Raw genomic sequence first — 12,615 nt, 5'->3', positions numbered from 1 at the left:
TCTGCTGATGTACAACCTCAGATGCATTCAATCACTTCAACTATGTTATTAACAAGGCTGAGGTTGATCTGAGTAGCATTTGTGTGCAGTTATTTCGGCTACAAAACTCTTTGTAGACTAACCTGTGTAGTTTGACACAATATTGAGCACTGTTGCAGATCCAGTTTATTGTTTTTAGAAGGTAAAGTCAGAAATTCTAGGACACTGTTTTGAGCATTATAAAATTTAATGAGCAGTATTTCAGCTGCTCTCTGTGCAAAATCTAACCCACACAGACAGCAGAGCACAGCGGAGAGCAGGTATCATGACACAGATAGCCAGTTTAACTGCAGCAGCCAATGTGGCATTTCTTTCACTCTAAACATCACTGTTAAGGGTGAAAAGACACTTAGATTGTTAAGAAAAATCTAGATTTTTTAAGATCAACAAAATATGTGTGTACAAGAAGGCCAAACTGGCCCCACTATGAGTTGCACGCTTGCTGGAGGTACAGCTTGCAAAATTATAAGTATTAGATCAACAGCTGCACTTTTTAACATAAATAAGTAGTCAGGTAATATACAACACATACTCCATGAATCTAGTGATCTGCTGTATAGGCATGACTCATCACAATCCAGTTAAAGTTTGAAAACATAGAGTTTGAATCCAAGATAGAGAAATGCTTTGGAAAACAAAGAACAATCCATAGGATAAAAGTGTTGCCTGTTTTTTATGTAAAACTCTAATGCCACTAATTTGTGATTTGTTAAAGGGTTGATATGAACTTTAAACACCATGGTTTAAAACTGAAGCACCAATGGAAGTTTGACAGCAATTAAAAGGAAAACTGAATGCAGATTTGGGCCAGTATAACAACGTTGTTCTCTGCCTAATTTTAATCTAACAATTGCAAAGTGTAACAGACTCTTTTCTTCTTTAGGCTACAATCAACTGTTGATGAGAGTTAGCTGTTAATAGCAGATCCTTAACCTTAACACATGCATAAAAGAAGTGTGTTCACACTTTGCTAATCAAACAGACTTCGAGATGCAGAGGCTCAGCATTAAGCTTTCTGTCACAATAACCAGTAAACAACATTATGGCAGTTTGAGCATGGAGATAAACATAAGGAAGATCCCTCAAACTGCAATCTCTCATCAATGCTGTCATCAAGTTTGCATATGCTTTATGTCTCTACAAATGTGCACGTAAAAATTTCACTTACTTCCTAAACATTCATAATTATGAGATGATTGTTAGACATTTTTGTTATATGCATTGTTGATATGGTTTTGCTTTGTATTTTGTGCATATACAGAATATGGATAAATTAGTGGAATTAGTGGAAAAAGAATTAGCTGTGGTATTTATGTAATTTATGATGTTTTCTGGTAATCAAATTTACTTTAATGTAAAGTTACATATAAGTGGAGTTGAGATTGAACGAGTTTATGAGATCAAATTCTTAGGTATAATTTTGGTACCAGAAGGGCTGCTCAGAGTATTTTAAAAACTGTGGATCTACTGGGATTTTCAAACATTCAATCATTACCATTTGTTTTTATGTATCCTGCTGTGGCATGTCCGACATACCATATAGAGAAACTTGTCTAAATGAGCCAGGGCAGATTTGCTCTAAATAATGGAAATCTCAAGATGAAATCCTGATTGCATGATTGACTTTATTAAATCAGGGCTGAATCCAGCATCAAATTAGACAGGCCTAATTGTTGTAATAGTAACCCGTGGCTGTATGACATTCAACCATTTGGATTATTGGTGTGTCAGTGCTTGTGTGTGTGTGTGTGGATGAGCATACGTGTTGAAATAAGTGTGCTTGTGTTGAGCGGGTGTATGTGAGTTTGACTATCACCTGGAAGTGCACAGTTGTTAGAATAGTGAAAATGGTGGAAGGCCTGCAACACACAGCGACCAAGAGCAGCAACGGACAGATGGACGTGGCTTCAGAAGGCTGCATGAGTCCCAAGCAAACACACACCAACCATCACCCCAGGGCAGCCATATAGGTAGGCCGTAAGTGAAGCACAGGAGCAGCAGCCCCCAGGCCAAATAGGCACAGGGTGAGACATAGGGCATCGACCCACACAGCCATCTCCAGCTACGCAAGTCTAGGACCCAGTTCCCCTGGTGGCAAGACCCCCCCCAGCGCCCCTTGCAGTCCAGCACGGCAGCTGAAACTCAGAAGTACAAAGGTAGGGAGGTCACATTAAAAACATTACCAAGTGGTTTTAGTCCCCTGCTTGTGCCGGGATGGGAGCAAGAGGACCATGCCCTGCCTACAAGGTCCATCATCCCACACATCAAGACCCTACTGATGTGTGGTGTTATATATAATATGGAGGAGGTGATGGGCGCCAAGGCGCTGGCACGGATGCCCCTGGGGCTAGCTCACCAACTGGCCCCCTCTTGTACAGCCCGCATCCACACCAATACTTAATTACTACCAAGGTATACAGGCATGCAAGATACCATCTCTAAACACAGAACAAGTCGAATCTTAAAGCAGACGAATAACAAAAGCGGAGGACCAAACTGGATGCCTCTCCTGTCAGCTAAGAACAAGATTCTAAGCCTACAGTTCACACAGGCTCTACAAAATTGGACAAAAACGAATTGGAAAAACGTTGGGTAGTCAGGTTCAGAATTTGGCAAAAACATGAACGCATGGATCCATCCTGTCTTGTATCAACAGTTCAGGGTGCTGGGAGTAGGAGTGTATAGGTGTAGGGGAACTTTTTATCACAATTTGGGCCTCTTAGGACCAAGTAATCATCGTATAAACACCACAGCCTACTTGATGCTGACCATGTCCATCCATTTATGATCATAGTGAACCAATCTTCTGTGCAGGTTTTCTACTTTTCTTTGTTTTTCTTGAACATGATGAGTTCACTATACTTCAAAGGCCTCCACAGTCATCCCATCTCAGTCTTATAGAGCACCTCTGGGATGTGGAGCCAACAAACAGCTGCATAACTATCATGTTAATATTGTCCAAAATCTCTGACAAATGTTTCCAACACCATGTTGAATCTATGTAACAAACCATTAGAGCAGTTCTGAAGACAAGAGGGTCGAACCTACTGCTAGCGAGGTGTACCTAATAAAGTGGCTGAAGCTCATGAACAAAGCTACAGCAAAAGGGTTGGTTCCATCTTTCTTTTTAAGTAAGTGCTTTCTTGACACCACTGCATGCTGTTCTTACCTAAGAGTATTTTGACAACGGTTTTTTTAAAGTAAAATATTCACTCACCTTATCTGTAATCTTACAGACAGCGGTTGCGTCAAATGCCAAAGGTTGCCCTGTCTTGGCAGAGATTCAGAACAGTCGTGGGCCGCCCTATATACAGGCATGGGAGCTAAAGGAGTTGATGTACTTTCTTTGTTGATCTTGAAGGAAGACACGTCGCATTACAGAGAGAAGCAACAATGAAGTTTGAGAATGTTCTTGATGATATTAATGGATTTGGAAAATTCCAGATAATGATCATTGTGCTCAGCTTTCTAGGTCGCTTCACGCTTCCCTGCCACTTCATGCTCAATAATTTTGTCGCAGCAACACCAGCTCACCACTGTGACATCAGCTCTCTGGGTGATTTTCTGAATTTATCTCAGGCAGAGAGAATTATTGTGAGTGTCCCAGTGGAGACGGATGGGAGTCCGAGCTCCTGTTGGATGTTTGCGAAGCCTCAGTATCATCTGTTGCTTAACTCCTCCGATGTTATTGATGCACCCACTGAGCCGTGCCAGAACGGATGGGTGTACGACAACACAACCTTCAAATCAACTATAACCTCGGAGGTAATCAAACTGACTTTTCTTTCTGTCTGTAAATACACTTTGGTGCTGTTGGGAACATTTTCTTGGAAAAAGAAGATTAATTTTGGAGGGAACTTTTGCCTTTCCACACTTGTTACATAAAGTGGGACCTTGTGTGTGATAGAAGAGGGAAAAATAAAGCAACAACCACCATCTTCTTTGTTGGAGTAATGTTTGGAGCCATATCTTTTGGAAGTCTAAGTGACAGGTATTATAACTTTGTAATACAACATTCAAACTAAAGGTTGTATATTTTTCAGCTTCATGCCAATAAATTGTGTGACTGTGACTCTTCACAGGTTTGGGCGCAGGATCATGCTCCTGGTGTCATATGTGTCTAGCATGCTGTTTGCTGTAGCAAGCGCATTTTCTACGACCTACGTAATGTTTGCAGTTTTGAGGTTCTTCACTGGGTTCTGCATCACTGGCATTGTCATCGTCTCAGTCACTCTCAGTAACTCATTTCTGATTTGTTTCGCAACATATTCCACAACTCATCTGTGATTATGCTGAGTTAACCTGGAAAGACCAGGGCACCTTTAGGCCAAGACAGCCTTGTGAGAAATGCACGATTATATGATTACAGGTCCTTCTCAAAAAATTAGCATATTGTGATAAAGTTCATTATTTTCCATAATGTAATGATGAAAATTTCACATTCATATATTTTAGATTCATTGCACACTAACTGAAATATTTCAGGTCTTTTATTGTCTTAATACGGATGATTTTTGCATACAGCTCATGAAAACCCAAAATTCCTATCTCACAAAATTAGCATATCATTAAAAGGGTCTCTAAACGAGCTATGAACCTAATCATCTGAATCAACGAGTTAACTCTAAACACCTGCAAAAGATTCCTGAGGCCTTTAAAACTCCCAGCCTGGTTCATCACTCAAAACCCCAATCATGGGTAAGACTGCCGACCTGACTGCTGTCCAGAAGGCCACTATTGACACCCTCAAGCAAGAGGGTAAGACACAGAAAGAAACTTCTGAATGAATAGGCTGTTCCCAGAGTGCTGTATCAAGGCACCTCAGTGGGAAGTCTGTGGGAAGGAAAAAGTGTGGCAGAAAACGCTGCACAACGAGAAGAGGTGACCGGACCCTGAGGAAGATTGTGGAGAAGGGCCGATTCCAGACCTTGGGGGACCTGCGGAAGCAGTGGACTGAGTCTGGAGTAGAAACATCCAGAGCCACCGTGCACAGGCGTGTGCAGGAAATGGGCTACAGGTGCCGCATTCCCCAGACCTGGGCTACAGAGAAGCAGCACTGGACTGTTGCTCAGTGGTCCAAAGTACTTTTTTCGGATGAAAGCAAATTCTGCATGTCATTCAGAAATCAAGGTGCCAGAGTCTGGAGGAAGACTGGGGAGAAGGAAAATGCCAGAAGTCCAGTGTCAAGTACCCACAGTCAGTGATGGTCTGGGGTGCCGTGTCAGCTGCTGGTATTGGTCCACTGTGTTTTATCAAGGGCAGGGTCAATGCAGCTAGCTATCAGGAGATTTTGGAGCACTTCATGCTTCCATCTGCTGAAAAGCTTTATGGAGATGAAGATTTCATTTTTTAGCACGATCTGGCACCTGCTCACAGTGCCAAAACCACTGGTAAATGGTTTACTGACCATGGTATCACTGTGCTCAATTGGCCTGCCAACTCTCCTGACCTGAACCCCATAGAGAATCTGTGGGATATTGTGAAGAGAACGTTGAGAGACTCAAGACCCAACACTCTGGATGAGCTAAAGGCCGCTATCGAAGCATCCTGGGCCTCCATAAGACCTCAGCAGTGCCACAGGCTGATTGCCTCCATGCCACGCCGCATTGAAGCAGTCATTTCTGCCAAAGGATTCCCGACCAAGTATTGAGTGCATAACTGTACATGATTATTTGAAGGTTGACGTTGTTTGTATTAAAAACACTTTTCTTTTATTGATCGGATGAAATATGCTAATTTTGTGAGATAGGAATTTTGGGTTTTTATGAGCTGTATGCCAAAATCATCCGTATTAAGACAATAAAAGACCTGAAATATTTCAGTTAGTGTGCAATGAATCTAAAATATATGAATGTTAAATTTTCATCATTACATTATAGAAAATAATGAACTTTGTCACAATATGCTAATTTTTTGAGAAGGACCTGTAGTTTAGTTTGATCACTTTAAAGTAATGAAGTGTTTCTTTGCAGGTTTGGAGTGGGTGGACATTGAGCACAGGAAGCTGGTGGGCCTGATCGATGGTTTATCCTGGTCATTTGGCAACATAGTATTTTCAGCCATTGCCTACTTTGTGACTGACTGGCGTTGGCTGATTGTCAGTGTTACATCACCTTTAATCTTATCCATCATCACTTGGAGGTATGAGTTGGCAGTTTCCCGTAAATACAACTTTGTATTCTGTCATGATAGCTATTAATTGCCAACATGAAATGAAGGTTTTAAAGAAACCAAGTTTCAAAACTAAGGAATGCATTACAATAATGTGAAAACAAGGAATTTGGAAGCACAGCTGGGCCCTTGCTTTAGTGTCACACATGTGTCCTTTAGAAGCCCAGGGTATCCTGGCTTCTCTTGGCCCAAAAAACAAGCCTGGCTAATAATGATTTTATTTAAATTACCATGTAAAATAAAAGGAATTTAATCATGTCCCTATCTAATCGATAGTGTACATTTTGTTTATTTAATTTTTTAGGAGGGGACACTCTTTTAGGATCTTTTTTCACTGAAAACAACAATCCTCATGAATAGCACTACATTATCAGCCTGGCCAATTTACACATTAAAGAATTAATAAACATTACTTTTTGGTTTCAGTAATAGTATTTTACTTTTTGATCTTTGTAAAAATGCTAAATTTTTATTAGTATCTCCAAATGAACAAGAGCACACCGACAGGATGAACAGCCTGAACAACCATTATACTACTTTATTTATTCATTGATGACTACTGATTTCCTGTAAAAAAAAAACATTAAAAAACAATGGCTGTTTGTCATTAGTTTAAAAAGGCAGGGGATCATCTCAAGACCATCCAAAGGGTGTCACAACCCACCGTGGGTTCCTCAACCAAAGACCGGGACCATTACTTTCAATGATGTAATGATTAGGTCATCAAAACCAAGCCTTTACATAGTTTATTTTCTAAACCAGGGGTCTGCAATCTGAGGCTCTGAAACCGCAAGTGGATTTTTGGACATTACACAATGGGTTTAATAACTTTGGCTGAAAATGATGAAGAGCCAAATAATGTTTTTAAATATATCTAGACATAATCATTTCAGATTTTTGCTGTTTTTTACATGGAATAATTACATTAATTTCCACAAGAGAATGACACCAAAAATCCCAAATATTTTTTAGATCTATTTTTTGTCATTAGGTTGGAAACTATGTGCTTTTTCTTTTACATTTTTTACACAAATACCAACATCCCATAGAAGAAAATAACAATTCTCTTTTAACAAAAACCTAAAAATGAAAATATTTATTTAAACATTACAAGTTTTCTTTAGTAGACATTTCTCAAAAAAAGGTTATGTAACATTTGCGGCTCTAAATAAGTTTTATTTAAGAGAACCAGGCCTCCTAAAATAGCTCTTTGGATTATAAAGGTTAAAGAACTCTGTTCTAAGCTAAATAAAGGGCACCTTTATCCAATGACAACCTGTACTCAAATAGAAACAATTACATCACTCAGGCTGTCGGCTTTAAAATCACATATTGGTATCTTTTACATTATTGTGTAAAATTTCCAAACGCAATGGATAGCTATGTAAAAGCAAATTTGCAATTGACAGAACTTTCTGAAAAAATAACTATTTATGATCAATTGAAAAAGAAAATCAGTGCCAATAAATCAAAATTATAATTATTATTATGAAATTTAGCTGACATCTGACGCCTTCAAAGACCAAACTACAGAAATTGTTCGTCTTACCATTAAGACAACCTATTGCCCCATAATGCAATGTTTTTTTTTTTGTAGTATTAAAGTTTGAACTTGCTGCTACAAAATAGTGTCAGCAGACAATGTCAGCTAATTAAATGCTTAACACAATTGTGCCATCTTGAGGGGCTTCCAAGTTTTATTTCCTGTAAGTATATACGAGTTAAAAACCATCACTGTTGTTAATATCAGGTGGATGCCTGACTCAGCAAGGTGGCTCATTGCCAGTGGAAAACTGGAGCAGGCTCAGATGTACCTGAAAAAATGTGCCAAGATGAATCGAAGAGAAGATTTCATTCACACGCTTAAAGAAGAGGTTGATATTCACTCAGCAGAACTGAAAGTTTAGCCTTTATTATCACCATTTGTATTTCTAATGACCTGGTTCCAATGACGTCTGGCCTTTCTTCAGACATTATCCACTATTGTAGTGAGGGAGACAAAAGGACGAACTTATACCTACCTTGATTTGATTCGAACACCAAAGATGAGGAAGCTAGCCCTGCAAACTGGTGTATTATGGTTTGTACAACCTTTACTATTGTCTTTCATTATTGGCTGAAATGATCACTTATATAATAACTCCAAAATGATAATTACATGTAAATGAAGAGCCGTTTCTGAATATTTCTGTGCCTACAGGTTTTGTGTTGCAACAACGTTTTACGGCATCAGCTTCAACATCACAGGCTTGGGCATCAATATGTACCTTACTCAGTTTACCTTCGGTTTAATTGAAGTGCCATCCAAAGTATCAGTTTACTTTTTGCTAGATAAAATAGGCAGGCGCAACACTGAGATGGGAGCTCTGCTGTTAGTTGCTCTCTGTCTCGGAATCAACATTGTGATACCAAAAGGTAGGAGCCCATTATCATCACTATGCAAAGAAAAAGAGTCCATTTCTACTTTGTTTACTAGAAAAAATTTTCTAACCTCCTTTTTTGCAGATATGTCTGTTGTCAGAACAGTTGTTGCAATCGTTGGAAAGGGGTTTTCGTCAGCCTCCTTTGGAACTGTTGTGCTGTACAGTTCTGAGCTGTATCCAACTGTAGTTAGGTATTGCAACGACAACCTCTAACGTTTATATATAACCCCATCACACAATTGTGTAGCTGCCTTGAGTTTCAATGGCATGTGAAGACAATCTGTTTAAAACAGTGAATTGCTCCACCGTTTCTTTGTAATACATCTGACACTGCAGCATACATGTGATCTCCAGCAAAGCCAGAATGCCATGGACCTTTTCTGACATGTTGCAAATTTAAAACAATGGTATGCACCACATACAAATGTCGTAGCGTTGGCAAGGTGATCACTAATATTCGTGGTTCACTATGCAAACAGTCTGCACTAATGAAGATTCACTAACATCCACATTTCAAAGGCTTAAAGGGACTGACAAGGCAGGAAAGCTTGTTATATACCTCTGGTTATTTCAGCTAATAAATATAAGCTTGCAGGCACTCATGCTGTGTAAAGGGCAATGAACTTACAGCCCAAAATAGTCCTTTTACAGGAGCATAATGTTAATTTTATCCATATCCCAGTGGGACCTCATTTCTTTATGCTTGGAATTACTTAAACATTTTAGATCTGTCAACATAGAAACCAGCATGACTGCAGCTTTAGGAAATTTTACATATATTAATCAACACAGTAGGACATAAAATAATTAATGAATACTTTGTTCTGTACAAAGTTGAATGTGCTGACAACAAAATCACACAAAAATCATCAATAGAAATCACATTTATTAACCAATGGAGGCCTGGATTTGGAGTCACACAAAATTAAAGTGGAAAAACACACCACAGGCTGATCAAACTTTGATGTAATGTCCTTAAAACAAGTCAAAATGAGGCTCAGTATTGTGTGTGACCTCCATGTGCCTGTATGACCTCCCTACAATGCCTGGGCATGCTCCTGATGAGACGGCAGATGGTCTCCTGAGGGATCTCCTCCCAGACCTGGACTAAAGCATCTGCCAACTCCTGGACAGTCTGTGGTGCAACGTGACGTTGGTGGATGGAGCGAGACATGATGTCCCAGATGTGCTCAATCAGATTCAGGTCTGGAAAACGGGCGGGCCAGTCCATAGCTTCAATATCTTCATCTTGCAGGAACTGCTGACACACTCCAGCCACGTGAGGTCTAGCATTGTCCTGCATTAGGAGGAACCCAGGGCCAACCGCACCAGAATATGGTCCCACAAGGAGTCTGAGGATCTCATCTCGGTACCTAATGGCTGTCAGGCTACCTCTGGCGAGCACATTTGCCAGAGGTAGCCTGCGGCCGTGCGGCCCTCCAAAGAAATGCCACCCCACAACATTACTGACCCACTGCCAAACCGGTCATGCTGAAGGATGTTGCAGGCAGCAGATCACTCTCCACTGTGTCTCCAGTCTGTCACATGTGCTCAGTGTGAACCTGCTTTCATCTGTGAAGAGCACAGGGCGCCAGTGGCAAATTTGCCAATCCAAATTTGCGTCCTGCATGGTGTTGGGCTGTGAGCACAACCCCCATTTGTGGACGTCGGGCCCTCATACCATCCTCATGGAGTTGGTTTCTAACTGTTTGTGCAGACACATGCACATTTGTGGCCTGCTGGAGGTCATCTTGCAGGGCTCTGGCATTATTTTCCATAATGTCGTGATGAAAATTTAACATTAATATATTTTAGATTCATTGCACACTAACTGAAATATTTCAGGTCTTTTATTGTCTTAATACAGATGATTTTGGCATACAGCTCATGAAAACCCAAAATTCCCATCTCACAAAATTAGCATATTTCATCCGACCAATAAAAGAAAAGTGTTTTTAATACAAAAAACGTCAACCTTCAAATAATCATGTACAGTTATGCACTCAATACTTGGTCGGGAATCCTTTTGCAGAAATGACTGCTTCAATGCGGCGTGGCATGGAGGCAATCAGCCTGTGGCACTGCTGAGGTCTTATGGAGGCCCAGGATGCTTCGATAGCGGCCTTTAGCTCATCCAGAGTGTTGGGTCTTGAGTCTCTCAACGTTCTCTTCACAATATCCCACAGATTCTCTATGGGGTTCAGGTCAGGAGAGTTGGCAGGCCAATTGAGCACAGTGATACCATGGTCAGTAAACCATTTACCAGTGGTTTTGGCACTGTGAGCAGGTTCCAGGTCGTGCTGAAAAATGAAATCTTCATCTCCATAAAGCTTTTCAGCAGATGGAAGCATGAAGTGCTCCAAAATCTCCTGATAGCTAGCTGCATTGACCCTGCCCTTGATAAAACACAGTGGACCAACACCAGCAGCTGACACGGCACCCCAGACCATCACTGACTGTGGGTACTTGACACTGGACTTCTGGCATTTTGACATTTCCTTCTCCCCAGTCTTCCTCCAGACTCTGGCACCTTGATTTCCGAATGACATGCAGAATTTGCTTTCATCCGAAAAAAGTACTTTGGACCACTGAGCAACAGTCCAGTGCTGCTTCTCTGTAGCCCAGGTCAGGCGCTTCTGCCGCTGTTTCTGGTTCAAAAGTGGCTTGACCTGGGGAATGCGGCACCTGTAGCCCATTTCCTGCACACGCCTGTGCACGGTGGCTCTGGATGTTTCTACTCCAGACTCAGTCCACTGCTTCCGCAGGTCCCCCAAGGTCTGGAATTGGCCCTTCTCCACAATCTTCCTCAGGGTCCGGTCACCTCTTCTCGTTGTGCAGAGTTTTCTGCCACACTTTTTCCGTCCCACAGACTTCCCACTGAGGAGCCTTGATGCAGCACTCTGGGAACAGCCTATTCGTTCAGAAATTTCTTTCTGTTTCTTACCCTCTTGCTTGAGGGTGTCAATAGTGGCCTTCTGGACAGCAGTCAGGTCGGCAGTCTTACCCATGATTGGGGTTTTGAGTGATGAACCAGGCTGGGAGTTTTAAAGGCCTCAGGAATCTTTTGCAGGTGTTTAGAGTTAACTCGTTGATTCAGATGATTAAGTTCATAGCTCGTTTAGAGACCCTTTTAATGATATGCTAATTTTGTGAGATAGGAATTTTGGGTTTTCATGAGCTGTATGCCAAAATCATCCGTATTAAGACAATAAAAGACCTGAAATATTTCAGATAGTGTGCAATGAATCTAAAATATATGAATGTTAAATTTTCATCATGACATTATGGAAAATAATTAATTTTATCACAATATGCTAATATTTTGAGAAGGACCTGTATGTAAGTGCAGAAGTAAACCCTTGAGCTAATATAGTCTCGCTTGTAGTTAAGAGCTGAACTTTTTCTCTGTTACAGGCAGAATGGAATGGGCTACAACTCCTTCATGGCTCGGCTCGGAGTTGCCGTGTCTCCTTTGATCCTGTTACTGGACGACGTTTGGAAGGAACTTCCGCAGGTGGTCTTGTGCTCAACAGCTGTACTGGGAGGACTGGTGGCGAGGACGTTGGCAGAGACACGCAACAAGTGTCTGCCAGAGACAATTGAGGATATTGAAGAAAAAAAACCTCATCAGAACAAGTAGATATTTTCAGTGCAAAATGCAAACTGGGAGTTTCGACTATCTGATTTGAGCACATTTGTTTGCAGTTGAATGGAGATATGATTTATCTTGAAGAGTTGACATTACTTTAAAATGTTTTCCTTGCCAGCCAATAATAGGTCTTATGTCACAGCCTAACCATCATCTTGTCATCCTTGGGGATTTGATTTGCAACAGTAAAGTATAGGGGTTACCATACCCTTGATTAAGAATGCATTACATACTGTATATTTGTGAAATACCTCAAAAAATAAAAACCTAAAATACTGTCTGAGTAAGAGATGCTCATAAGCTGGGGCCAGTGTCAATATAGGTTATAAATTA

The 12,615-nt window shown here is 40.8% G+C and overlaps 1 protein-coding gene across 1 annotated transcript; it reads left to right on the top strand.

Annotated features, from left to right (window-relative positions):
* The first annotated feature begins 3,343 nt into the window (after positions 1 to 3,343).
* On the top strand, positions 3,344 to 12,558 carry LOC124868467 (solute carrier family 22 member 7-like). Its single transcript, XM_047365787.1, has 9 exons — positions 3,344 to 3,804; positions 3,927 to 4,030; positions 4,122 to 4,276; positions 6,012 to 6,180; positions 7,961 to 8,084; positions 8,181 to 8,290; positions 8,411 to 8,625; positions 8,716 to 8,824; positions 12,048 to 12,558. The coding sequence occupies exons 1-9, from the start codon at positions 3,433 to 3,435 to the stop codon at positions 12,271 to 12,273; spliced, it is 1,584 nt and encodes a 527-aa protein (XP_047221743.1). The 5' UTR covers positions 3,344 to 3,432; the 3' UTR covers positions 12,274 to 12,558.
* The last annotated feature ends 57 nt before the right edge of the window (positions 12,559 to 12,615 follow it).

The sequence above is a fragment of the Girardinichthys multiradiatus genome, chromosome 5 (assembly GCF_021462225.1).
Source record: "Girardinichthys multiradiatus isolate DD_20200921_A chromosome 5, DD_fGirMul_XY1, whole genome shotgun sequence".
Taxonomy (NCBI): domain Eukaryota; kingdom Metazoa; phylum Chordata; class Actinopteri; order Cyprinodontiformes; family Goodeidae; genus Girardinichthys; species Girardinichthys multiradiatus.
This window is presented reverse-complemented; position numbering and strand designations above follow the sequence as displayed.

Coding starts and splice junctions, on each gene's coding strand:
- LOC124868467 (XM_047365787.1), top strand. CDS start 3,433: ATGAAGTTTGAGAATGTTCTTGATGATATTAATGGATTTGGAAAATTC. Junction 4,031..4,121: donor TTTGGAAGTCTAAGTGACAG/GTATTATAACTT, acceptor GACTCTTCACAG/GTTTGGGCGCAGGATCATGC. Junction 8,825..12,047: donor CTGTATCCAACTGTAGTTAG/GTATTGCAACGA, acceptor TCTCTGTTACAG/GCAGAATGGAATGGGCTACA.